The sequence below is a fragment of the Vanacampus margaritifer genome, chromosome 2 (assembly GCF_051991255.1).
Source record: "Vanacampus margaritifer isolate UIUO_Vmar chromosome 2, RoL_Vmar_1.0, whole genome shotgun sequence".
Taxonomy (NCBI): domain Eukaryota; kingdom Metazoa; phylum Chordata; class Actinopteri; order Syngnathiformes; family Syngnathidae; genus Vanacampus; species Vanacampus margaritifer.
The window spans coordinates 9,474,171-9,499,812 of NC_135433.1; the positions used below are offsets into that span (position 1 = coordinate 9,474,171).

Below are 25,642 nucleotides of genomic sequence, written 5' to 3' on the forward strand. Positions count from 1 at the left end.
TACGTATACGTGTATGTACGTATGTACATGTACGTATATGTACGTATACGTGTATGTACGTATGTACGTATACGTGTATGTACGTATACGTGTATGTACGTGTATGTACGTATACGTGTATGTACGTATACGTGTATGTACGTATACGTGTATGTACGTATACGTGTATGTACGTATATACGTGTATGTACGTGTATGTACGTATACGTGTATGTACGTATATGTACGTATATACGTGTATGTACGTGTATGTACGTATACGTGTATGTACGTATATGTACGTATATACGTGTATGTACGTATATGTACGTATATACGTGTATGTACGTATATGTACGTATATACGTGTATGTACGTATATGTACGTATATACGTGTATGTACGTATATGTACGTATATACGTGTATGTACGTATATGTACGTATGTACGTATATGTACGTATGTACGTATGTACGTATATGTACGTATGTATACGTATATGTACGTATACGTATGTGTACGTGTATGTACGTATATGTACGTATGTACGTATACGTATATGTACGTGTGTACGTATATGTACGTATGTACGTGTACGTATGTACGTGTACGTGTATGTACGTGTACGTATGTACGTGTACGTATATGTACGTGTACGTATATGTAAGTGTACGTATATGTACGTATATACGTATATGTACGTATGTACGTGTATATGTACGTGTATACGTATACGTATGTACGTGTATACGTATACGTATACGTATGTACGTGTATACGTATACGTATGTACGTATACGTATACGTATGTACGTGTATACGTATACGTATGTACGTATACGTATGTATATGTACGTATGTACGTATACATATGTACGTGTGTACGTATACGTATGTACGTATACGTATGTATATGTACGTGTGTACGTATACGTATGTACGTATACGTATGTATATGTACGTGTGTACGTATACGTATGTACGTATACGTATGTATATGTACGTATGTACGTATACGTATGTATATGTACGTATACGTATGTATATGTACGTATGTACGTATACGTATGTATATGTACGTGTATATGTATGTACGTATATGTACGTATGTACGTATACGTATATGTACGTATGTACGTATACGTATATGTACGTATATGTACGTATATGTATATGTACGTATACGTGCGTATATGTATATGTACGTATATACATATACATACATACATACATGGAAGAATGTTCTATTAAGGGCTGTTCAAACATGAAACAGACTACAACCAGAATTTTCAGATAAATAAATACATTTTCATACAAATCTTACTCTGTACATGTACAAGTTTACTGATTAGTATTTTCTAAATTTGAGTATAAAAAAATCACAATAATCAATTTTTGATTCGTATCGGGATTAATCGGTATCGAATCGAATCGTGACCTATGAATCGTGATACGAATCGAATCGCCAGCTACTAGGCAATTCACACCCCTAATCTATAGCTATCTATACATCTATATCAATGTAAACAATGTTTCGGGGCATCCAGATTACGAGTCGACATGTTCTTGATCAGCTCATCTAATATGTTACCTCTTTTATTCATTAGGCCAGATGTTGGCGTAAAGTCATCCAGGTCAATTTGGAGCTTACAGAGGTGCGGCGGCAAACAGATCAGAATTTCATCTCCCTCCTCCAGGCAGTAAGGGTGGGAAGGTAATTTTGTAATCCCATCTCCTCCAAACGGCTTCCAATACAAAAAGATTTCTTCGGCCAAATGACTTGATCAACTCCGCACAGGGCGACCGAGGAGGTCACAAATAAATTGATTGAAAGCGCCTATCGTCAGATCGACAGGGACGGTATCGTAGCAACCAGATTGTGCACACACAAGGATGATGTGGAGCTTACCAATGATAATAAGCTACAGCAGCTTGCAGGTATGACTCCTTTCCTCTCGCTTACTCACATCTTTGGCAGCTTTTTGTTGGGAGTCGGGTGAAAATTGGCACATTGTAGCATGAGTCATGAGTTTGTTTTACTTTTAAGAACATTACTCTCAAAAAGTTATCGACAGACGACAGTGGGCATTTGGTCGTCAGGGGGTGTTGGGTGATTCACACCGCTCAAAAATGGTATGCACATAAAATAGGAGTTTTATTGATATTAGACATCCAATGATGAAAAAATATCTGCCTCAAATAAAAAACAAATATCAAAATTTATAGAAACATGGTCTACGTATATAGAATTTTTTAACCTAATTCTGGTTACTTAATTCTGTCTGTTAGCGAGAGCCACTACAGCGTGATAACTTACATTTATGTTTCTGCATTTGGCAATTTATTATTATATTATTAGTATGGGATTTTTTTTAATATGCTTTAGGTGAACTGATGAATACACACATGCTCGCACGCACACACGCACATACACATACTCACCCACATACAAAAAAAAAAAAAAAAAATATATATATATATATAAAAAGGAGCGCAATGATGATGTCAAATCAAATGAACAATACTGAGCTTTAAGCAAAAAAAAAAAAAGATATTAGACATCCAGCCAGTCGTCAGTTAGCTAGTAAGTAGCATCCTAACTTCAATATTAAGACGTTAGCAGGTGTGCTTCTCTCATTTCAATTAAAAATTTGCAGTGATACCATCTGACTTCCTGTAACGTTTCCTAGCTAGAAAAACGTCAGCTAACTGCTACGTAGCAACAAAAACAATAACAGAAATTAGGTAATAATGATAATGTGTTAATATTGAGTAGTAGAAATTAAGAAGTCTTTGTTAAAAGTAAGGTAGGGCAACTCATTCAAACTATTCCATGTGAAAGACTGCACATTCGTGTTCTTAGCTCGCCTCGGGGAGAATAAATGGGAGTGATCAGGTCGATCAAAAAAAATTTTGACAAATGAGGGTACTGTATTTTTGTTGATAAAGTATTACATTTCTAACAAGTACTGTGTGGTTTTAACACGTCTCTAGCTTGTTTAAAAAAAAAAAAAAAGATATAGAGGAAATAAAAGCTTATGATCTGTCAAATTTTTGGGGTGCCATAAATGGACTAGACACGCCCAGTGTTAATCCTAATAGTTCACCCAAAAGCTGAATACTCTTAACACTTTGAGTTATGCACGCATGCCAAAGCACTAAACGAAATACTAATTCAAAGTGATGTAAAAGCTTTTAAATTGAAAGACAATATAACAATTCTCAGGTGCATATATTCTTTATCCTCTGCAAAAACTGAATACTACTACAGATTACCAAGTGATTTACAGTAGTTAACGAAAACTTTTCTTCATTTGTCTGCTTGACTGTATTATGCTACCAAGACCAGACACCAAAATGAGTTGCAATTAATTAATCATGATGGGAAAAAAATATGAATACTTTACATTCTATTTAAGTTTATTGCATGCTATTTTCCTCAATAACAAAAAAAAACATTGTCATTTTTTTGCATGGTGGCTGGAAGAGATTGATTACATTTAAATTTATTTCAATAAAGAAAGATGATTTGAATTACAAACGTTATGAGCATGGTTGCGTAAGTAATTAATGTCCCATCTGAACGCACCACAGTATTCAACTTTTGGTGTATTTGAACTTTGGAAGTTGGGTTGTATTTGAGAACGGCATCCATATGCCTTCTTGTTCATCAGGATCAACGCGAGTGTTTGAGGCTGTCGACAGCGATCCGGCCTTGGTAAGGACTATTGACGCCCACAGCCCTGTCAGTAGACTGCTTCATCTTAAAGTGGGAGCGCAGGTCTGTATTAGTTTGACACGCATTCCACAAAAATTGTCATCCGGCCAGCCTATAATTGAAGTTGTTCTCAATTGATGCAATGTTGTTGTAATGTTGTTTTGATCTTCTAGGTCATGCTGACAAAGAACCTGGATGTCACTCGAGGCCTGGTGAACGGAGCCCGAGGGGTTGTGGTGGCGTTTGAGCCTGGAAAACACGGTTAGCACAGACTTATTTTATTATTGCAAGCTTAGCTGAGAACATTGGGAACATTTTATCTGTGGTGCCTCACCGGTCAATTTGAAAATGGTGTACTAAGGAATGGGTAGATTTTAAATAATAATAACAATTTCCAGCTGGAAATGTGACTTCAGTCATTTATAATTTCCTTTGTTGTTGTTTTTTTAAACACAAAATAAATAAATCATATCCTAACAATTTAAAGAAAACACAATCTGCATAATTAAAAAAAAGACATTTTACACTCTCAAGCTATCAAATCTATTACAATGGACTTTTTTTTTTTAAAAGTCATTTTCACTGAAGCAACCCCCTACACTCCCAGCTGTTTTACTGGATTTTGACAGATTTTGCAAGGTCCATAGAATATTATGTTCTATTGCTATAAAAACATGAAACTTACCAAAAAGAAAGATTAGAGTATCTTCTTTCATTAGGAAAAAAAAGTATATTTGTATCTGTTGCCATTTTGCAGCAATTAGCATTAGAAATGAGCTAGGTTTCATCATTATTCACAAACCTGTTGAAAACATGAGCTGGCTGATCTCTTACACTCTGCTGCCACCTGCTGGCCGTTTTCCTAATAACGACCATTGCTTTGAGTGACCTCTTCATGCCAGCAGCTGTATCAAAGCCTTCTGTATGCTTTAGCATAAAAAAACAAAACAAAAAAAAACATTATACAAAACCAAATACATTTTGGGGACAAAGTATTAATAAACGTCTTTATACATTTTTAGGTTTAAAACAGTTTTTTTTATTACTATTTATTAACATTAGCATTGTTTGGAGTCTTTTTGGTGGTGTGTGTTAGTTATAAAATATCCAGAATGTTCTTGAGAGGTGGTGATATTATTGGCATCTCTGCCAAATTGCTATTTGACACCGTTAAGTACAGCAATGGTAACAACAACACATGCTGAGGGTCCATCACTGAACATATTTTTAAAGCTAAAGTATGAATATGTTCATCCCTTGAAATTCAAATCTCCTTCTAAGGTAATTGGTGTGTAAAAAAGATGAATTCAGTTTCAAAGTCTGCCCTTCTTTTGAAATTGTTCAAACAATGAGGGCTCACTAAAAATTAAAGAGCACAGAAAACTTTGCATGATGCTGGATAGTATCTGGGATCAATGTGCAAAGACAGGTTGTGTAATACATTTTGCTTAGCCCTGTGTTTTCATCGTTCCAAATTGAAAAGTAGACTGCATTTTTGTGTCTGTCAACTACAAGAAAAAAATTAACACCTTGATGAAATTACAGCTTGAAACAGCTGATTCATGCCATTTTTTTTTTTCCCCCACTCAGGGCTCCCACGCGTGCGCTTCCTGTGCGGCGTCATTGAGGTGATGAAGCCTGAACGCTGGATGTTTAAGTCCGGGGGCGGGATCTACCTGAGCCGACAGCAGCTGCCACTCAAACTGGCCTGGGCCATTTCCATCCACAAAAGCCAGGTGGGCTCCTAATTTTATACATAAATGACGAAGGAATGACCTCATGTTGCCTTAATGGATTGGATGACAGTGCAACTTGGCCATTTGCTTTTGTCCTGATTTAAATGATTTGATTTACAAAAAAAACCCTAAACTATTTATATTGCTTTTTTTCTGTCTAATCCCATCTGCACTGCCAAAATCCTTTCCTTTCTGACCTAAAGCTTAATCACTTTGATTCAAGGTCAAGATGTTTCTCACACGGCAGCAGGAGCATAAATTTGATCTGAACGTCATGTCTGCCTGTCAAGTTAAAATTTTAATGAATGCAAAACTACCGGGAAGGGTGTAATGAATAAAAATGAACCTAGTTATAATCCACTGGCTGAATAGCCCCAAAAAGATATATCACTACAGATTAGAACAGGACATAAAAGTCAAGACGTCGCAAATTGTCCTCGAGAGGGGTCGTAAACTCGGCCTTTAACTTTTCATGCGCTCTTTCCCAGTAATGATGAAAGAATGAGACGTCACCAATCCATCCAACAGTGTCATGAAAGAGAAACTGATAGTCACCTTGACGTCAAACAACGTTTTCAAACCTCCAGAGCGACATACATTGAATAAAATTGCCTTGAATGACCATTCAGGAAATGAATCAAATACTATAAGAGGCCCATTTTTTTTCTAAAGTCGAAATTCCTTGAGATCAGACTTTAATCGGTTCCATGACTATCACTGTTTTTCAAATGTCATTTTTCACATTGAAATGAATTGAATTAAAGTCAACCCAAAAATTGCAAACCCACTAGCCTAAACACAGTATTCCAATTAATATTGTGTCGGTAGAATAAAGCAACAAAATCCACTCATTTTTATCTATCTCAGCGGGCGGCCATTTTGCCACATACTGTCAACCAAAAATCACATCACAGTTGCTCAGGGCTCAGCTAACGACCAATCATGGCTCAGCTTGTGAGTCACATGACAAGTAACAAACTCAGAAAACAGATGGGCCGTGATTTACGCAATATTAACCAGAATGTTTAAGCTAGTGGGGGCGTATACAACATATTATTGTAAATAAAATTTTTGGGTTAACTTTTTCTTTAATCCATTCTCGCCTCCCCCAAAAATGCTTGTAGCTAATGTGTTTTTGCTCAAATGTAAAGTAAAATAGCACTCTGTATTTTTTTTTACTTAAAGAGTAATATATTAATCTAATTAAATAGAGGGTAAATTTTTAAAAATGATTTAACGCTCCAATTCAATTCATTGGGCTGCTCTTTCTGGTGTGCCCACCTTGGCCACCGAGGGGCAGTCTAACACAAACAAACAAACAAACCCAAGTGATTAAGTGAGCACTACTCTCGAGGATTTAGCAACTGCAGTACAGTTTTGTGTCCAATTTCGGCTTGCTCATTAATATCTGCATTATTTATTTATTTTTGCCCTAGAATAGATACTATGGTGGTAAAAGTAGTATCCTGCATGCTATTGCGCACGAGTGAGCTGTCACAAATCACTCTGCTGTCTCGATGGCACATTCCAATATCCTGACCTCAGAATGTAGTACAATTGGTTTGAGACCTAAAGAAAAAAGGGAGAGGAGGGATAGGCCTCAAGGTAATTGAGTTCATCTGTCACTACCTCCGTGTCAGCAATGTTTAATCTACACCAAAGAAAAGCAAAGTAAAGCATACAGTACATGTATCCCTTGAGAGGAAATGAGATTGATGGGGAGTGGTGAGCAGAAGAAGACGAGTTGACAGGGCAAAGGGCTACACACAGTCGATAATTGCATTAACAATCCACTTAATGAGTGTTCCTTCATTTATTTCAGGGAATGACGTTAGACTGCGTGGAAATCTCTCTGGCGCGTGTGTTTGAGAGTGGCCAGGCTTACGTGGCCTTGTCTCGGGCTCGGAGTTTGGAGGGCCTGAGGGTCATGGACTTCAACCCCCACGTGGTCCGAGCAGACCCAGACGTTCTCGTCTTCTACAAGAAGCTGAGGAAGGAGAGGCTGCTGATGCAGGTGGGGAAAGAAAGACAAGTTTATTGTAATTCAATTAATGAAGCAATATACTTTTTTTTTACCTTAACTCATTTACTGTCAATGACGGCTATAAACGTCAAAAATTAATTTGAACAATTTCTTTTTTTTTTCTGGAGAGCTCAGTATTGATCATTCGGTAATTTTACCGATTTGACATGTCATCATCATTGCTCTCCTTTTTATTTTATTTTATTTTATATATATATATTTTGTATTTTTTATTTTTTTGTATGTGGGTGAAAATGTGTATGTGCGTGCGTGCTTGCGTGCGTGCATTCATTATCACCTAAAACCTATATAAAAAATATATATAAATCCCATACCGTTTCCCTAAACCGAACACTTTCAGCCAGTCGTGAGGCCAAAGAAAGAAAAGAAAGGAAAGTGAAATTTGAACAATTTCTATTAGTTTAACATTTTGTTTCCACTTTTGTTAACAAGAGTATGAAAACCTAGAATGTTTGGGGGGAGTTAACTAGTGAAGTCATGCAACTAATTACAATGAAAAAAGATAACCGCCTCTTGCCCCTAATTTTTAATAATCTTTTTTTTTAAATGTATTTATGGCAGTGAATGAGTTAATAATCTTTTATTCTTGAAAAAAAGATTTAAAAAAGAAAAGATTATTAAAAATGAGGGGTGTCAGGCGATTAAAATTTGTCATTGTAATTAATCTCATGACTTCACTAGTTAACTCCCCCCAAACATTCTAGGTTTTCATACTCTTGTTAACAAAAGTGGAAAAAAATATTAAACTAATAGAAATAGTTAAAAGGAATTTTTGACGTCTATAGCCGTCAATGGCAGTGAATGAGTTAATGTGAATTCAGAGATTTGTTTCCAAATACATTATACGTGTTTGGATGTAATAGCTGAAAACATGTAAAGACTGAGAACTAGCACTGGAGATATAGCATTAACTTCAGCACCTTTGTTTGCATCAGCAGTATTTGGCGCATACCTACACCTCAAAAATGCATCTTCCCTTTAAAAGGGGGAAATCAACCTTAAACATTTCTTGACAATAATATGTTATATGTGACCTCGCTAGTCTAAACATGATATTCTGATTAATATTACATTTGTGAAATATGAGGTATGCAGCAAAATCCAACCGTTTTTATCCATCTCGGGGGGACGGCCATTTTGCCACTTGCTGTCGACTGAAGATGACATCACAGTTGCTTGGGACTCAGGCAACGACCAATCACAGCTCACCTGTTTTCTGAAGCTGAGCTGTGATTGGTTGTTACCTGAGACCTGAGCAACTGTGATTTCATTTTCACTTGACAGCAAGTGTTAAAATGGCCGCCTTCTGTTATTGATAAAAACGACTGGATTTTGCTGCTTAACTCTTAGTCCACTAACACAATATTAACCAGAATACCATATTTAGACTAGTGGGGCTGCACATTGACAAGAACATTTTGGGGGATTGATTTCCCCTTAAAATATTTCTCTGGCTTTAGATCGTCTCGTCTGCTGTGAGTGTGTGTACATCACAAAGAAAAGGCAACAGAGCACAGTTCAATTATTATTTTTTTTAATAAAATGTCGGACGCCAGTGTGTGGAAAGGGGATTTGTGCTGGCGTGGCTGCTCTAGAGTGCCTCATTGTTGCGGCGTGGAAAATCCCACAAATATATTTTCGTTGTTCAAAAATGTAAGTTATGTGTAGGAAAGGAGGAAGTTGCATCTAGTTTTAAAAAAATCTATTTACTTATTTATTTTCAGGGTGTGGTCAACAAGCGCATTCAATGGACATACTCACAGTGTTTCTGAGAGGAAACGCAGATTTTTCCCGATTTTGAAAATTCATTTTATATAGGCAATTAGATTTTTTAATTTTTGAATATTAAAATTCAGCAACTTGTTACCAGCACTTTTCTCTATGGTATGTCAAATTTCCACGATGTGAAGTTAAATCTTTAAGACACAAACATGGCAATGACACTTTGTTCTCTGTACTGTCATGAGATTAAAAGAAAATCATGTATTTTTTTGTGCCTACAGACTGTCATAGATGACTATGCTGACATAAGCAACAAAGAGAACTTCTGGCGAGAATAATCTCTTCACGTTTATGCATCATTACATCTTTTATTGCACTATTGCCACAATCTGTCACCTGAGAAATTTGCAGTCATACTGCCATCATGTGTTCAGTAATGTTACGTTTTTTTAAACCTTGACATTTTACCTGCCTTTATTTATTGTGATTTTTTTTTAAAATTAAATAAAGTTTTTTTTAGTTAACTCTTTTGCAATTGTGTCTGAGATTTGAAAATTATTTAATTGTATTTTATGTACTAATAGATGTCATTAATACATTGCCTATATAATGTGCGCATTTTATTTGTTTTTTCTCCGTTTCTCAAAGGATGAATATGAAACCTGAGATGGTTAGATCTAATTACGACAGTACTTGACCCACTTTTATAGCAAAATAGACTAGGTAACAAGTCAAAAAGGAAGAGTGGTAGGGAATCGGATGCTATTGATATTTGCATTTTTTTTTCATACATACTGCCTAATCAAATGAAGGATGATGACTAGTGTGCAATGTGCGTGTATTTTTTTTTATTTTAGTTCTTTTTGCACAATCCTGCAAACTAACAAGCTAATAATGACACTGATTAACTGGTAACCAAAGACAGCTTTTATTTACTGTACTGGTCCAGTGGAGAAAAAAAAAACAATCCTGCATTAACAGAAGTGTTTGTTGTTTTTCAATATGAACTGACCACATTGAAATTCTAAAATCTTGAGTTTACAAGAAGGGCTTACTGTATCTATGTACAAACTGCCCCATACAATGTACATAGTGGAAAGAGTGTGTTCATCCCAGGATCACCATACAATATGTATAATAACAATTTACGTCATTGCAGTTACAACGATTAAACAGCTGCAGGTGATTGTTGGGCAGATCATTTCACGTCGTGGAACAGTTTTTTGGATACCTGCACACAAAATGTGAATGAAGAAACATTACAACGCAGAATGATTCCGGTATCTTCTCTGCATGTGCCACACTTACACAGTGGTCACGCGCATGCAGGAAGTCAAAAAGCTCTTCTGTGCACTCCTCTGTAGTCTTGGATTTGGCACTGACGCGGTTCTCGCAGAGCTCCAGACGCTCCTTGTAGTGCACGCAGTGTTCTGTCTCCGCACACTTGGCACGGATTGATTCTAAAGGGTCCTGGAGGGGTTAAAAGAAATTTGAATAAAAAAATTAAATACAATGGTAAAAAAAAAAAAAAAGAGTAACTTGTACGTGTCCTATTAATATTCCATTTGATTAAATTGAGTAAAAATTGATTTGTATTATTAAATGTAGTTTATTTTTGTCCACTATGTCCATTATTGACCACACAATACGTTCTAGCTATTGTAGCTTATACTAAAATAGCTAACATTGATGCTGGCAAACAGAATATTATTGTGGTAATGTGTGAAATGATCCCAGACTTTGGACATTCTCTTTTACATAAATAAATGTACATGTAAAATAAACGTACATAAATAGTGTTAGGCTTTGGTTTTCTAATGTGGACATGTAAGCAGAGTACACAAGGTGCAAGATGTCACCTCTGCATTTGGGAACTACAACATATTTTTGCATGCATCTGCATATTTGTATTACTAAAAATGTACAATGTCAATCACATGCTGTAGCCAGCTACAGTATAAATGGGCAAAAGTAAATGCTATCCGTGAAAACACCCAAGAACAATGCAATTAAAGAGACGGTATTTTTTACTTTATTGTATGGTCTAACATGGTGATTGGTAAACAAGGATGAAGTGTGTGTGCAGAGAAGGGTGATGAGACCCATTATGATACGTGAACAAAAATATTAATTTAACATTAGAACGTACCACCAGATCTGCCTCGTCTTCCTCTTCCTCTTCCTCTTCCTCTTCAGGGGCATCTTCCTCCTGGTCAGTGACAGTATTTAAAACATGCATTAGAATGTTTGTAAAATGCATAAAAAAAGGTACTTAAATATTACATCTAAATATTAAACATAATACAAGGAGCGATTTAGGTAAAACTATGCACGTACCACGTGGTGAAATTAATTCAACATTTTTCATTTAAGAAAGGGAGCATGCTTGAGTATACTGTAATTACTGTATGTGCCTTCTAAATAATGCAATAAAATAGTATACACATTACACATTTAGATTGTCATAGAGTTTTTAAACTAGTTAGTTTGCGCTATCATTGCGATTAAACCCAACCACCACCCTGGTTAATGAATGTACAGTAACTTTATCTACAGTACAACGCAAATTTGGTCATAAATATACTTAGAGCGGCATCAATTCCAATGTATTCCTTTACCTCGTCTTCAGGGTCACCGTAAGTGAGCATTTTCCTTTCGAACCCCATGACTATTGCCCTGAAATTGTCCAAAAACTTGTCAGAAAAGACTCAAGTCCTTGTTTGATTGCTTGTGGATCTACCGTCGGCTCGAGGACATCGGGGTCGGTCACTCGGAGGAAATGACGACAAGGCTCACCGGAAACAAACCTTCACTGGTCAAATCATATTAACTGATGTCACAATAATCCAATCGAACACCTGGATTATGTTTAAAGGCCCGCCTACTTTGAGTGACGTTATTAGGAACCTTGTTTTTAGATAGCAGGACAATGTCGGACAGAAAAAGTTGATGTACCGTAGAAATGGCACTGTGCTTGGATGCCAGACTTTTAATGCGAAAAATTAGAGATTTAAGATGTTTAACGTCCAGAAGGCATCGAGTCAAAGGAAAATGGGTATGTGCAAAACACAATTCATACTATGTTATTGTAATGAACTGGAATTTGACGAGTAAGGGACGTTTTGAGCTGTCGGATACGAGGCAAACAAGTTTCATTTATTGAGCCAAGGCCATCTTTTATTGCACACAAAAATATTACTAAAGGTATATGTACTAAAATAATGATTTCATATTAATTTATTCACAAATGTATTTGCCTGCTTGAATGGATTTACAGATTTTTTATTTTTTATTTTTTAAAGTAAGAGCAAATATAATTCAGTCACTAGAAACACATTAGTCTCACGTTTTGAGCTTCTACACCACTGGAAGTTACATTTGCCAACTCAAACCAGTTTTTTTTAATGTCAGTAACACTACCAGTTTTTATTTATATATTTATTTATTTATTTTGACAGGCTGCTACTCGCCCCAAGTACCCTCCTACCAGTTTAGCCCTGCGCCATTTTGATGTCACCTACAGCAGTCAGCTGGGGAAGCTCTGGCCATCGGTTCGTGTCGCCCTGCTCTCAGAGAGAAAATATGGAGCTTTGCTTAATAATTTCTGCAATGATGATTTTGTGGAATATCTTGCATCCCAAGGATGCCGAGACTTTGTCGCGGACAGAAACGGTGCGTGTGAAATGCTGCAACTAATGCTCCTGTGATGAAACTGTCAAGTGTTTTGTCCTCATCCAGTTGGTTGTCTGCTTCATCACTTATGCAGAACATGTATGCATGGAACAAAACCCAGAAGTGGAATTCAGTGAGAAGTCTGATTCCACCTCTATGGAGAAACGTGACATTAGTGGCCAGCAACAATTATCACTCCCGCATTTCAGCCCCAACATCAAGTGTTTCGTCTTCCCAAGAGGAGATATCACGCGTTTCAAGCCAGCTCGGTGGGATTTTTGATTTATGTCGCGTGTATCAAAGTTACTGAATGTCATTCAACCATGCAAGCATTTTGATTGGTCTCGATTCTGTTTTGCCCTCTGAAGACCAGACAGGTCTGGGTTATTGGGCTACTACTTGATGGATGCTGCATCAGTGTTGCCTTGCTTTGCACTAGATGTTCACGAGGGACACAGCCTGCTGGACCTCTGTGCCGCCCCGGGAGGCAAGACTCTTGCTTTGCTTCAGACCCAGGCCATTGGTAAGATAACATCATTTTTCGGATGTATTGTACAGGGTCTTACAAATAATCAATTGAAATATGGATAGCTGAGTAATTGCATGACGTTGGCAAACAAAAACCTTTTTCAAATGGAAATAGATTTTAAAACTGATTTCACTAAGATTTATACTGGCTGTGATACATTTTCTTTTTTGCCTTCCTCGTTGTCTTCCCATTGCTAGTCAATGTCTTCACCCTGAAAAACAAGGTAGAACATAAAACTAACATTAAATTTAAATATAGTTTTTCAGCACCTCAGTAAAATTTTAGATAATTTGAGTGAAAATTGGCTTCAATCAGTGATTCTCAAGTGTGGCACACCAGTGGTATGTGGGCTCCCTCTAGTGGTATGTGGAAGAACCGCTGAAATAAATGTTCAAACTGCATATGTTTCAATGACTTAATTTTTTTTAAATGTAGAATTGTACATTTCAGTTGTAGTTAATATTTAATGACTTTTTAATCAATTAATGAATAAATCAAGATTTTGTCTAGTTCTGTAGTTCTTCCATATTGCACATTTTGGGCACTTTTGGACTTCCAGCTTGGTGAAATCAATTTGGGGAAGGAGCTTTCCTTTTCGTGCTTGACTCTCTACCCCAGTGCACAATGCAAGGTCCATAAAGGCAGTGTTGGTTTTGGTGTAAAATAACTTGTTTGTCCAAATAAGCGTTTAACCATATGTGTTTATCTGTACACTCAAGGTTTTTTGTATTTGAATGACGCCTCTGTGTCTCGGACATCACGACTGAAGAAAGTGCTCCACAGCTACGTGCCTAAAGAGCTTTTGACCAGTGAGAGGCTGCACATCACTTCCATTGATGGCACCAAATGGGAAGAAATAGAACCGAATACTTTTGACAGAGTAAGGCTGTTTGTGTATATATTTTCATTACATTCATAGATCCTCAACATTAATACCCCTAACTAACACTTTGTTCTTTGTGTTTATTTTAGGTCCTTGTTGATGTTCCCTGTACCACAGACCGACATTCACTCATGGAGGATGACAACAATATATTTAATAAGATCAGAACAGGCGAGAGGCGACGGTTGCCGCAGCTACAGCTGCAACTACTGCTGTAAGCACATGACGAACACTTTTCATATGCAAGGTCCATAGAGGTGTAAATACTGTATATCATATTCAGTGGCAAAATACCTTGGTTTTAATCCAGACATTAACTCATTTGCTCCCAAAAACATATAAAAACGTTCTATTTTAAATAAATTGTTTTATGTTTATTTTTTATTTTTATGCTAGAGCATACAGAAGGCGTTGATGCAGCCTCTGACCTGAAGAGGTTGCTTAAAGCAAAAAACACCCAGCAGGTGGCAGCAGAGTATAAGAGATCAACCAGGGCCATGTTACAAAAAGCTCTTTCCCCTTCTGGATATTCACTGATTTGTGAATAATGATGAAACTTAGCTATATTCTAATGCTAGTTGCTGCAAAATGGAAACAGATAAATATACTTTTTTTATGAGAAAAGAGACTCTAATCTTTCTTTTGGTAGTTTCCATGTTTTTATAGCAATAAAACACAATATTCTGTGGGCCTTGCAAAATCAGTCAAAATCCAGTAAAACAGCTGGGAGCGAAGGGGATTGCTTCAGTGAAAATGGCTGGGAGTGTTATGAGTGTTAGCTGCTACATGTCAAGGAAGAGTGTGTCTAAACTAAAGACAAGAATGTCATTTTGCAGGGCGGGAGTGGTGGCAGCCCGTCCGGGTGGTGAGATTGTTTACTCCACGTGCACACTTTCTCAAATCCAGAATGTTGGCGTTGTTCAAGAAGCCATCCACTTGGCATGTGAGAACCATGGCATCCAGCTGCAGGTCAGTATGAACCAACACAAACACACCAGAAACGTAGAGGCAGATGATCGTCCGGTTTAAATATTAAGACGTGTTGGGGGTTAATTTATCTTTGGATTTAACTTCTGTTTCTCCTCTCCAAATTGGAATCGTCGTCTAGGTTGTTGACCTGCGGCCACTCGCAGACATGTTCAGGAATACCTTTCACTTTGCTTCTGACCTCCATTTGGGTGAGATGGTCATCCCGCACTTAGCTGCAAACTTTGGGCCTATTTATATGTGCAAACTAAAGAGGCTCACCTAGATTGGGATTATGTGGATGGACACTCAATGACCTTTACATTTGGTATGCTTACATTTTATACATACAGTATTTTCATGTTGTTGTTTTTTTTAAATGTGAATATGCATTTAACACCTCACAATAAAATCACAGTAGGGAATGACACACAAGTAGTGAGCAACTTTCCGGGAACTGAAACATCAATTTGGGTGTCTCATGCACGTAATAGTCCTCCGTCCAATATGCTTTTTTACAATAGAGTACAATAAAGTATGACACCGAAAACTTTATTGGCCACTGTAATTGAGAGCAGCAGACCCGGAGAGTGATTTGAAGTACAGGAAAAACAAAAAAAACTTATTCTCAGTGTTTCACAAGCATCAACAGTTATGTAAAGAAACCCGCTAGTGATATGCAAAAGAATTACAGAATAAAAAAAAAATCTAATATGCAAAACAATTGAACATATTAGAGTGAGGCTTGAAGCTAGTCCTTCTCAAATAGAAAATATATTTTTTTGTGGTCATGCAAAGTGTAATTGCCCACCTGCTACAGTAGGTGGCGGTGGTGCTCTTATGATCGGAGACTGTGCAAGGAGTGTTAGCTCCTCTGCAGAAGAGAATGAGTCTATTAATAGTCGCAGCAAAATTAAATAAATGAATACACCATTAAAAAAAAAATAAACGTTTCTCATAAAATAATTAAATGTCATTTATTAATTGAATATGGAATTAAATGAACCATTAATTAAATAAATGTGTCATTAATTAATTAAATTACCTACATATTGTAACAGAGCGTAAATAAATAAATAAATATAATTTAATTTAATAATTTATTTATTTCATGGTCCTGTGTTGAATTTATTTTATCTGTCAAACTTGCCCGTCAAAGTTAGTGGGTGGGGCTAAAGCCTGTTTCTTTCAAATCTTGTTTAATTGACTGCTTCGGCCTGAAATGGTTAGAAACATTGGCGGCTACGGTGATGGATTTTTTTGCTGATATAGAGTGATCGAGGCTTGCTGTGCAAAACCAACATCACAAAATAAAAGCGATATTTCTACTATTTCGCTAAAGTACAATTTTGACTCGAGGAGTTTCCATTTAAGAGTGATTTGCGTAGTTCTCGTAATGTCCCGCCTCGACTTTTGTAGGCAGTCACGTCACGCTAACGGCTCCTCATGCAACGTCACGAGAATAAATAATATACGTGTATGTAGCCGCATCAGCTTTGGCTCTGTAGCTAAACCGCTTTGTGCTTAATAAGAAATACTTCCATTTCAATAAATCTCAAAAAGCACATAAGAGCGTAAATCTGAGTTTAATGGTATTATGATAACGCACCTATTGTGGTGAATAGCGCGCCACCCATCCTATCAAATTGTGTTTACTAGCTACTCACTCTGCATCAATTCATTATTCTGAAATGGATTTGCCTTGACTTGGTGAGCAGGGTGACCAATCAGGTGTAAGGACCTGCCCACCAAACATTGATGGGTGTGTTTGACAGATCAAATAAATTAATGAAACAGCGCAACAGAGTGACCTTGAAATAATTCATTATATATATATATATATATATATATATATATATATATATATATATATATATATATATATATATATATATATATATATATATATATATATATATATATATATATATATATATATAGACAAACAATCATAGGTAATTTAATAATTAATGACATTTAATAACGCATTGATTTATTTAATTCCATATTTAATTAATAATATTATATATAATAATATTTAATATAATAAGTGAAACATTTAATTAATTAATGACACATTTATTTAATTATTTAATGGTGTATTAATTTATTTAATTTAGGCACTTTTGGTCCTCCATAGGGGGAGGGGGAGAAACAAATGTTTTCTTTCTTTGGGGGGCAAAAAATAATTGAGAAGCACTGAGCTATGTATACATCATGTTTAAAGTTTTTTTTTTTATATATAGTAGAGTACATATTTTACATTTCAAGTACGTTATATTTTTCAATAAAAATTCATTTGTATTTAACTTTTATGTACAATGCATTACCATTAGCTAACTTTTTTGTTGTATAAATGTTATTGCAAGTGCATTTTTTATTTAACTTGTGTAATATATTTTTTAATCTAATCACTGAAGTAGGTATTTTATCTTCCTATACAGTATATAAGTGCAATGTTAATGTCCAAAGTGCATATAATGTGTGGCTTACATTAATAAATACACTTTCAAATATTTTTTTTCTCATTTCTTATGAGCATGCCTACTACTACATTATATTGCTGTATATCAATGTTGGTCACTATGATGGGACTTTGGGAGATAAGTATATTTTAGGTAGTACTTAATTTAAAATGTTGGAGTTGGAGAGACACTGAAATACAGTTTATTAAAAAATGATGGGAAAAATTAGCAGTTGCGGTTTCCTCCACAATAGTTGCCAGAGCATTATTTTTAAGGAATACTTTTTTGTTTTAGCTATTACACCTAAACTAAAGCTTTAAACACATTAGATTGAGTATCAAGTTGCACTAGTAGCAAACCCATGACTTTTTTATTTTTTATTTTTTTATTTTTATTTTTTACATACAGTATATAAGAAATATGAAATTGACCACATTTTGGGCTTTCTGCTCAACTGCAATGATATCTCAAATCGAGACAAAATGTACTTTTTCTTAGTCTATCAAGCCAAATCTTCTCTCCAGACAGTTTTCCTTCTCTAGATAGGCTTGTTTTAACCTGTGAGTGAGATTTGATCATGAGTTATAAGTAATTTAAGTTTAATTAAAATAAGAAAAGCCATATCTCGAATACGGTTGGTTTTAAGGCTAGCTACTTTACTGTTCTACTGGCAGATAATTTTGCTCAAATTAAGTAAAAAAAAAAAAATCAATTTGCTGTCTGGTAAACACAGGGATGTGATTTTTCCGCTAATTCGCGGAATTCCGCTTTTTTTATCTCCCCCCAAAAAAAAAAAAATTCTGATTTTTTATTTTATTTTTTTATAGTAGTAGTAGTAGTAGTAGTAGTAGTAGTAGTAGTTCATTGTGTATGCACATGACTCCGACAGATAACATCTTCTGCTATAACAAAGACATTTGTGGTATGCTCTAATATGAGTTACTTTTCATTTGGTCATGATACAATTATTTGTTCATGAAATTTGAACTCTTCAACATTATTTATGTGTTAACTTAGTAATCACATTAGTTAGATATGATGATATTCTCAGTGATAGTTTTTAAAAGCAAAGGCAGTTCAATGTTTTTGAATGTGACTGATTTTGAGTTGACTAAAACTGCCATTTTATATGGGATAGTTCGGCCCCCAGACCCCCGGCTAAATTTTCAGATAATTTCACTTTGGTCAAATCACATCCCTGTAAACATAAAAATGTACTGTCAAGAGGACCTTGAGCTGCATATTTTGTCCACTAGAGGCCACTAATGGTCTACTAGTAAAGTTTATACTCTATGAAGTCAGCAAATCCAGCATTTTGCCATCATTCTCTGTCATACGATTAAGATATAGAGGATAAGAAATCTTTTTTTTTTTTTTTTTTACAAGGCTGACTGCCTATCCATCAGTTTTGATGTCTGCCTAATAATGTGGCAGGAGGTCATAACGAGTGTGCAGGCAATGACTTATTTGACCGTCTCAATCTGCACATCTTGCATTACAAACATGGCATCCACTCTGTTTTGCATTGACATCACTCAGAGGTGAAATGTTCCCTAATGCGAGCGCCGTAGAGGTGTCTCTCATTTTTTTTCCCCATCACACCACAGATGACCCTTTATGTTTTCCCGGCCAGGCAATGTAGCATGAAAAAGGTACGTGTGTGTATAAGCACAAGGGTGTGTGTGTGTGTGTGTCTAACGAGCAGGCTATGCCGAGTGTCATCCACCGGCTGCTATCATTAAGCTGCTCCAAGCACTGAGCTGACTCCCTTCCACATTGGACAGCGACGCTACTCCCAGATGAACATTAAAGAGGCAGAGAGCTAAAATGGGACCCCCACCCCCCCCTTTTTTTTTTTGCCCTCTCCGCTTTTTTATTCCACAGATGAGTGCAGATAATTATCTGAGCGATTGTGAGTGATTACTGTATTACTGCGGTACAAGCGGGATGTATTGGAGAATGCAGAGGGAATTAATGACACATAAAAACTATTTTTGTATTGACTGCTTTCGTCTTCGGGGCCTTGAGTGCCTGTTCACATCTCTTGTGATTACCTAAACGTATTGTAAATATGTGTTTCCTATGGGCCCTTCCATAAATTTACATGTTTTAACACTCAGGAGATGGCAGACTGTTAGAGATCAGTTAGCTGGCTATTCTGCCTGTCTGGACTTTATTGAGTGTGCCAATGAGGCGCTGTGCAGTTGAGTCTCTGCGTATAAGCCCGCCGTAGACATATGCCGCGTATTAAAAAGACGAATATGATGGGTTTAACCTTGTTTCTGCGAGGTCTGTAGGCGCAATTTATATGATGCCTTTTTTTGTCAATAAAGATGCAAAACAATCTCATGGTGTGCCTCAAAAAAACACCAAGAGCAAATAAATGTGCTACGTGTATTACAACTGAGCTCTTCTACTAAATTAATCATCTTATGACCGACTTTATGTCCTAGGTGGTGATCGTTAGCAGGTTAAAACCAACACAGGTGTATTGCTGGTGTTAGGCAGAATCCTTGTAATCCAAAATAATCACTTTTTAGCAGACCCCAAAAATGACGTGTTTCTTCAACCGTAAACAACCCATTTCCCACCCTTTTTACATCGGTTAGTAAAAACAGCACCCACACATATGGACTGACTAACTGAAAAGATTTGTGAAAAAATATAAAATTTACCAAATTTTGACATAGGAGGCTTCAGTGTGACGCCAGTGATATTCCTTATACTCATAGTCTGTGAAGAACGACTAATATTATAATATATAATACTACAGCTTCCTGAGAGGCTGTGACCGTGCTTGTACAGTACAGTATGTTCGTATGTCTGCATTATACTGCCCCCAGGTCCATATAATGTGCACACTAGGAGCAGCACATTGTCCATTAAATTAGGGTTAACCCCCACCCAAGTATTCTATTTAATTTCAGTGGACCCCCGCATACTTCGTGGATTTGTTTTTCCAATTTTTTATTATTATTATTCTTTTTTTTTTATGGCATTGGCTTATTAAGATTTTTTTTTTTAATTACATTGCACATACCATTGATTCACATGTTTTTGGATGTTTTTTTTTCTCATTTTTTCTACTTTTTTAATAAAAAAATTGTGAGGTGTTTTTTTTTTATGTAGCTTTTTTAAAATTGCAGTGGACCCCCGCATACATACGATTCGCATATTCATGTTGTTGTTTTTCCAAACAAAATGTTAATTAAAAAAATTGGGAGGCGTTTTATTTAAAAACTTTTTTTAAATTGCAGTACAATGCACATACAATTGATTTGCATGTTCTTTGATAAAAAATATATGTATTTAAAAAAAATTGAGGGGGGTGTTTTTTAGTTAAAAAAAAAAAATGTTTTTATTACAGTGGACCCCCATAGACATGCGATTCGCATATTCATGGGTTTTTCCCCATTATATTTTAATGTAAAAAAAATTGGGGAGTTGTTTTTATTTTTTTATATATTTATTTATTTTTATTACGGTGGACCCCTGCATAGTAGCAAGTCAAATGTTCATGGATCCCCCCCATTTTTTCTCCAAATTTTTAGAGATACAAAAAAATTTGAGTTTTTATTTATTTATTTTACCAAATGTACTCATTTTTCATGGAAAACAGGTATTGAATGTTTTTCAGCAAGCAAAAATTTGTAGGGTTTAACTTTACTATACATAATGGGTGTTAATTCTACATGGATTTTTTGCTACTCGTTGAGGATAGGTATCAGGTCGGCCTGCAAAAGTTTCCATTGTATGTCATTACTATATAAGGGCTCTTTTTCCTAAGAACCATTGCAGAGATTGTAGTTACATTATTGGCATTTCCATTTATTTCAATGGGGGAGGAAAAAAAAATATTGCCCAAAATATCCACCAATAGTTGAATGCAGAAGTCCACTGTATATCGTTTGTGAACACAGTCCTGGAACTTTTCTGACAGTTCATACAGAGCTTCTAAAACTTCTTATATTTGTTTTAATAATCAATTCTCGGAATGTGTTTTGTTGCCCCAAAATAAATTCTCCTGTTGTCGCGACAAACTTTATTGGGGCCCACATTAGAAATGCAACCGTAAATTTAGGCTGAAACCAGATTAGAGAGCGACAGAATGGAGATTTTCTTCTCTCTAAGAAGATTACCCGAGAGGGGCGAGATGGCAGTCAGGGTGTTTAAGGGGGGAAAAAAAAGCACAAGAAGAAAATAGAAGATGAGCTGGAACTAATGGAGGGTGGGCCAGAATGCAGTTCAGCCACCTGTTGTTCCTCATTGCTTTTACCCTTAACTACTCTGTATCATTATTTGCAAAGATTCAAGGCAAGCGTTAGGTAGTTTGCGTTCCGTTGAGTATTGTTTACTCGTGGGCACGTTTAAGCCTTGCAGCTGCGATCCAGATTGTTCTCCCCTTTTAAGTTTCCTGCAGGCGGTTTCCAGGAGAGCTTTGATGTGTATCTGGCCAATGCACACTATTAGAGGGATTTCCCGGGGCTTGACAGCTCAGATAATATGCTGCGAAATGGCCATGCCAGTGGGCTAAAAGAATGCTGGAAACAGGATTAGGATCATTTTCTGGCAGACCTTGTCACCTTCTCAATTGGCCCAGCTTTCTTACGCTGGCACTTTCCTTTCTCGCCGTGCTTAAAACCTTTAAGAGAACCATGGAGAGGGGGCAGAGAGAGAGGCATTGAGTGAATGGTACACTGTGATTTTTGTATGGGGAGGTGTGCTCCGAGGGGTTCTGTGTGTAGCACTGGTCCTGGGGGGCTTGTACACAAACTTTATTGCTTTACTTTATGGGATAGGTGGTGCATTAGTTCCCTGTTGTACTGGACATGGCATCTAAAAGTATTCAAACTTAGTTGTTGCAACAAGTACAGGTGTGAGTCCCATTATGTGCAACTCGTCTGAACACGTTATTCAGTAACTGAAATTTTGTTTAACTACTAATCTACCACCTTCCTTAAACTAATAAAATAATCTGATCAAAGTTACTATTCACGGATTTAACAATTATTTTTGTTAAGTCAAAAGGGCTGTTTTTATTATTTTTTGTTAAATGTTTATATTTAAACATCACTTTTAAAATTCACTTTCGATAAAGTATTGGCAAAATCAGTTGTGATGTTTATGTTAAGCGTAATTGTCAGTGTCTGCTGAACGTAAACAATAATGTAACTTGTAATCTGATTTAGTTCCGTTTAAAATGTACAAAAGTAATCAGTAAAGTAACTTGTGTTTAAAATCAAGTAATCAGTAGAGTAACAAAGTTCAAAATCAAGTAATCAATAAAGTAGCTAAGTTACTTTTAAAATCAAGTATTCAGTAAATTAAGTAACTAAGTTCATTTAAAATCAAGTAATCATTAAAAGAGCTAAGTTACTTTTAAAATCAAGTAATCAGTAAGGTAACTAAGTTACTTTGAAATCAAGTAATCAGTAAAATAACAAAATTATTTTAAAATCAAGTAATCATTAAAATACCCATTACTTTTAAAATCAAGTAATCAGTAAAGTAAGTAACTAAGTTAATTTAAAATCAAGTAATCATTAATATAGATAAGTTACTTTTAAAATCAAGTAATCATTAAATTACCTAAGTTACTTTTAAAATCAAGTAATCATTAAAAAATCTGTTACTTTTAATATCAAACAATCAGTATAGTAACCAAGTTACTTTAAAATCAAGTAATCAGTAGAGTGCACAAGTTACTTTAAAATCAAGCAATTGGTAAAATAACAAAGCTACTTTGAAAATCAAGAAAGTAACAAGTTAAGTCAAGTAATCAGCAATGTAACTAAGTTACTTTTTCAAGTTAACTGTGCCAACACGGGTATTAATAACCATCAAGTTTGAAGTCACAAGTTATCAAGACGAATATCAAGCAAGTCAAAGAGTCCCCACTGAATTTCAAGCAACTAACTTGAGTTTGAAGTCCCTGTAAAGGTGAAAATAAATGTCTGCTAAATTTGAAATGAAATCACATTTTAGTCAACTGCCAATCAAAATTTTCTACTAGGACCTGGAAAAATGGATGCTACTTCGTCTCTTAAGCCTACATGTAACTACTGTACATGATTGAGATGCTGTACTTTAGAGTGTCTGGTGTGCTTGAGGCACAATGAGGCACTCTAGAGCAGCTCTGACAGCTGCATTTGAGTACAGCTGAGTACAACAGTCCTTCGTCTTGGCATGCTTTCCTCAATTACCTTCAAAATTGAGTAGCGTACGTAGAAACAAAAATTCCCATTTTTAAATATTTCGATTGTTTCCAGTCGAGTTAAACGTGTCAAACAAAAGTGCAGGTGTACCTAATGAAGTGGCCAGTGAGCGCAGGTGTTTGGTATGTGGCTTTAGTGGCGAAAATACAGCGATGGAAGCAGCCTGATCCAGCATCAAGGGCACTTGACCCTGCAGCAGTACAATCTAGCAATCCCTGTTCAGCCCCCCGGGCGCGTGTGTTTTGCGTGTGTGCGCGCGCGAGGACATGAGAGGACGTTTGGGACGAGAGTATTGTGTTATGTTAACTGGTCGAGGGCCTCATGGGAGAAAATCACGGCGCGGGCCTGGACAGGCTGTGGATAACAAGGACATTTGCCATGTGATCGTATCAGAGGTGCAATCAGGACGCCCTTGGAGGAGAACACTCTTTTCTTTTCTTTTTTCTTTTTTGTGTGTGTGTGTGATGTAATGAAACACAACAAGGTCGAGGTGATGTGTTGTACCGCCATTAATGCTGCTAATCTGGTCAGCTCATTATCGCAGCTTTTTTTTTTCTTCTATAAATTCATGACCGTATCAGAAATTGCTCCAAGCATTGTTATTTACACAACAGAAGGAGTGGTGATGTTTTTGCTGGAAGGGCAACATCCCAATGTCCCCCTTTGTGTGTTCGTGTGTGTGTGTGTGGGGGGGGGGGGGGGTCATTTTGACAAACCATGCTGTTAAAGATATAATAGCAGCATAATCACCGCCCCAGGCTGTCATTCTTCAGGATAATGGCCTGCTTATTCATTGGGGACGGCTTATGGCTCTTTTTTTTTTTTTGTAACCACTTTTTATTTTCTAGATTATATTGCTCTCTTTTTTTTCTATTTGCTGTTGCTTCTGCGCCTGTTTGGAAATGTTCTGTTTTGTAGTATTTTAATTTGGCCTTTTTTTTTTTTTTTTTTTTTTTACATCCCTTCATCGTCTTTGGGATGTCTAATTTACTCGTCACCACTCGTTCTCAAGGCGGCGGCAAATGTGAACTATTGTCTGCTTCACTCTAAAGATGTTGTTAAACTTTGTATCATCAACTTTAATGTAATCAAGTCCATTAAATAAAGTTAGGTATATAGTGAAAAAAAGGAAACAGGAAATTTGTAATAATTTATGGCACGTAATATCCTACCATTGACTCAATGTAAATAAATAATTTAGTGTAACCTGAAATTTTTCTAAACTAATTTCTTTTCTTTTTTTTTCCTGGAGAGCTCAGTATTGTTCATTCGGTAATTTTACCGATTTGACATGTCATCATCATTGCTCTCCTTTTTTTTTTTGTATGTGGGTGAGTATGTGTACTGTATGTGCATGTGTGTGTATTCATTAGTTCACCTTAAACCTATTAAAAAATCCCATACCGTTCACCTAAACCGAACACTTCCAGCCAGAGTCGTGAGGCCGTCAGGAGACCCGAGGAAGGACCAAAGAAAAGAACGTCTTTTTCTAAACTAATTTCTTAACAAATTTTGAAACTAATTTCTTAACTCATTCACTGCCATTGACGGCTATAGACGTAAAAAAAATTCATTTGAACTATTTCTATTAGGTTAACATTTTTTTTCCACTTTTGCTAACAAAAGTATGAAAACCAAGATTTTTTTTATTGTACATTCAGAACATATAAAATTTGTGATTAATCGTTAGTTAACTAGTGAAGTCATGTGAT

The 25,642-nt window shown here is 36.1% G+C and overlaps 3 protein-coding genes across 4 annotated transcripts in view; 2 read left to right on the forward strand and 1 right to left on the reverse strand.

Moving 5' to 3' along the window:
• The window catches only part of pif1 (PIF1 5'-to-3' DNA helicase homolog (S. cerevisiae)), a 17,975-nt gene extending 8,240 nt beyond the window's left edge, over positions 1-9,735 (forward strand). For both annotated transcript variants that reach the window (XM_077557880.1, XM_077557882.1), the window contains exons 7-13: positions 1,588-1,694; positions 1,779-1,918; positions 3,655-3,761; positions 3,872-3,959; positions 5,289-5,434; positions 7,257-7,448; positions 9,482-9,735. In XM_077557880.1, coding sequence (XP_077414006.1) covers positions 1,588-1,694; positions 1,779-1,918; positions 3,655-3,761; positions 3,872-3,959; positions 5,289-5,434; positions 7,257-7,448; positions 9,482-9,538 — 837 coding nt within the window. In that variant the 3' untranslated portion in view covers positions 9,539-9,735. The remainder of the gene's footprint in view (positions 1-1,587; positions 1,695-1,778; positions 1,919-3,654; positions 3,762-3,871; positions 3,960-5,288; positions 5,435-7,256; positions 7,449-9,481) is intronic.
• A 369-nt stretch (positions 9,736-10,104) lies between these two features.
• On the reverse strand, positions 10,105-11,986 carry LOC144043860 (cytochrome b-c1 complex subunit 6, mitochondrial-like). Its single transcript, XM_077557895.1, has 4 exons — positions 11,819-11,986; positions 11,350-11,409; positions 10,509-10,670; positions 10,105-10,431 (listed from the first exon to the last, which is right to left on the reverse strand). The coding sequence occupies exons 1-4, from the start codon at positions 11,864-11,866 to the stop codon at positions 10,399-10,401; spliced, it is 303 nt and encodes a 100-aa protein (XP_077414021.1). The 5' UTR covers positions 11,867-11,986; the 3' UTR covers positions 10,105-10,398.
• A 131-nt stretch (positions 11,987-12,117) lies between these two features.
• On the forward strand, positions 12,118-17,121 carry nsun4 (NOP2/Sun RNA methyltransferase 4). The gene is made up of 8 exons (XM_077556744.1): positions 12,118-12,255; positions 12,659-12,872; positions 12,967-13,141; positions 13,241-13,395; positions 14,121-14,281; positions 14,374-14,498; positions 15,121-15,253; positions 15,393-17,121. Exons 1-8 carry the CDS (start codon positions 12,163-12,165, stop codon positions 15,534-15,536), a joined length of 1,200 nt encoding a protein of 399 aa, XP_077412870.1. The 5' UTR covers positions 12,118-12,162; the 3' UTR covers positions 15,537-17,121.
• The last annotated feature ends 8,521 nt before the right edge of the window (positions 17,122-25,642 follow it).

Excerpts from the sequence above, each read along its gene's own strand:
- nsun4 (XM_077556744.1), top strand. The coding sequence starts at position 12,163 with ATGGCACTGTGCTTGGATGCCAGACTTTTAATGCGAAAAATTAGAGAT. Across the intron at positions 12,873-12,966 it reads CTTTGTCGCGGACAGAAACG|AACATGTATGCATGGAACAA; the intron begins GTGCGTGTGAAA and ends TCACTTATGCAG. Across the intron at positions 13,142-13,240 it reads ACGCGTTTCAAGCCAGCTCG|ACCAGACAGGTCTGGGTTAT; the intron begins GTGGGATTTTTG and ends TGCCCTCTGAAG.
- LOC144043860 (XM_077557895.1), bottom strand. The coding sequence starts at position 11,866 with ATGGGGTTCGAAAGGAAAATGCTCACTTACGGTGACCCTGAAGACGAG. Across the intron at positions 11,410-11,818 it reads ACGGTGACCCTGAAGACGAG|GAGGAAGATGCCCCTGAAGA; the intron begins GTAAAGGAATAC and ends GTCACTGACCAG. Across the intron at positions 10,432-10,508 it reads TGCATGCGCGTGACCACTGT|GTATCCAAAAAACTGTTCCA; the intron begins GTAAGTGTGGCA and ends TTTTGTGTGCAG.